At 44.3% G+C, this 1,629-nt stretch overlaps 1 protein-coding gene across 1 annotated transcript in view; it reads left to right on the forward strand.

The window, feature by feature from the left end:
• Nucleotides 1-1,629, forward strand: part of LOC101849199 (histone-lysine N-methyltransferase 2D) — a gene marked incomplete in the record, with an annotated part of 31,558 nt that overhangs the window by 22,296 nt on the left and 7,633 nt on the right. The window contains 1 exon segment of the mRNA XM_005096173.3: nt 1,069-1,189. Coding sequence (XP_005096230.2) covers nt 1,069-1,189 — 121 coding nt within the window.

Genomic DNA, 1,629 nt, shown 5'->3' on the forward strand with positions numbered 1-1,629 from the left:
CCCTCCTCTTTCATCCCAGCCCCATCCCCTCTTCCTTGCGTGCATTCCCCCACCCCGCCCACCCCCACAACGTGGCCCAGCCCGATAAAACTCTATAAAAAGAAACGCCACAGTTCGTGATTTAGCCCACACTCAGTCACCATATTTGATCCCCAACGCGGCGTACTGCTCGCGGCGCCGCGAAGAGAGAGAGGAGGCTCCATTAGTTCTAAACTCCTTGCGCTCATATGACCTTATGCAGTTGCGAGTGCCGTAAAACCTCTACTAAAACTGAAAGAAACGAAATCATGTGGAGAGAAAAAATCGCAAGAAAATGGAACTTATTTTTTTCCCTCTCCTTTTGAGAAATTTCTTCAATGGTATCTTGTATAATATGTCATTACAACCATCTGAATGATCCGCTTTTGAAAAAAATGGGGATGAAACTGTATATTCAATTAATCACAGTGTGAAAGTGGCACACACTAGTACACTCACACATCAACCACAACTAATGTGTCATATTATTTTTTGTGTGTATATGTTTGTGTTCGTGCAGAAACCTGCACATCGCTGTGCCGGATGTGGTCACACACTTACTCACTCACACTTACACACACACACACACACACACACACACACACACACACACGCACACACACACACATACATACATACACACACACATCGATCGCAACTAATGTGTCAAATTATTTGTGTGTGTGTTTGTTTGATCAGAAACCTACACATCACCATACACATAGACACCCGCTTACTCTCTCACACATCAATCACAACTAACGTGTCATGTTTTATGTGTGTGTTCCTGCAGAAACCTACACATTTGTTGTGGGACGTGGACACAAACACAGTCACACATCAATCGCAACTAACGTGTCATATTATTTGTGTGTATATATGTGTGTTCATGCAGAAGCCTACAATTGCTGTGTCGAACGGGGTCACCCACTCACTCACTCACTCACTCACACTTACACACTTACACTCACTCTTGCACACACATACACTCAAGCATCAACCACAACTAACGACGAGTGTCCTATTTTATGTGTGTGTTGTTTTGTGCAGAAACCTACACATCGCCGTGTCGGACGTGGATGTGGATCATTACATGGTGCAGGCCCTGCTGGAGAGACTGGTGAGGGAGGAGCTTACGCCCATGATTGACAGACAGAATAACTTGGGACAGGTACGTTGTTGTCTCACACACACATGCACGCACGCACGCATGCACAAATGTACAAACACATGCACACACACACTCATACACACACATAAACACGCACACATGTGCACGCACACACAAACGTACAAACACATGCACACACTCGTATGCACACACTCGTATGCACACACACACACACACACACACACATACACACACACATACACACACACATACACACACACATATACAAACTAGCACACTCTCTCTCTCTCTCTCTCAAGCTCTCTCTTTTTCTCTCTCTCTCTCTCTCCAGATCAACACATATTCTGAACACCTCCCATGTTGTTTTTTTTAAACCATCTCTTTTCACCTCTCTATTGCCATCTATCTCTTCCTCTCTCTCTCCATGTTTCTTTCTCTGTATATATATTTTCTTGATTTCTCTCTCTCTCTCTCTCTCT

Source organism: Aplysia californica, unplaced genomic scaffold (assembly GCF_000002075.1).
Source record: "Aplysia californica isolate F4 #8 unplaced genomic scaffold, AplCal3.0 scaffold00122, whole genome shotgun sequence".
Classification (NCBI taxonomy): domain Eukaryota; kingdom Metazoa; phylum Mollusca; class Gastropoda; order Aplysiida; family Aplysiidae; genus Aplysia; species Aplysia californica.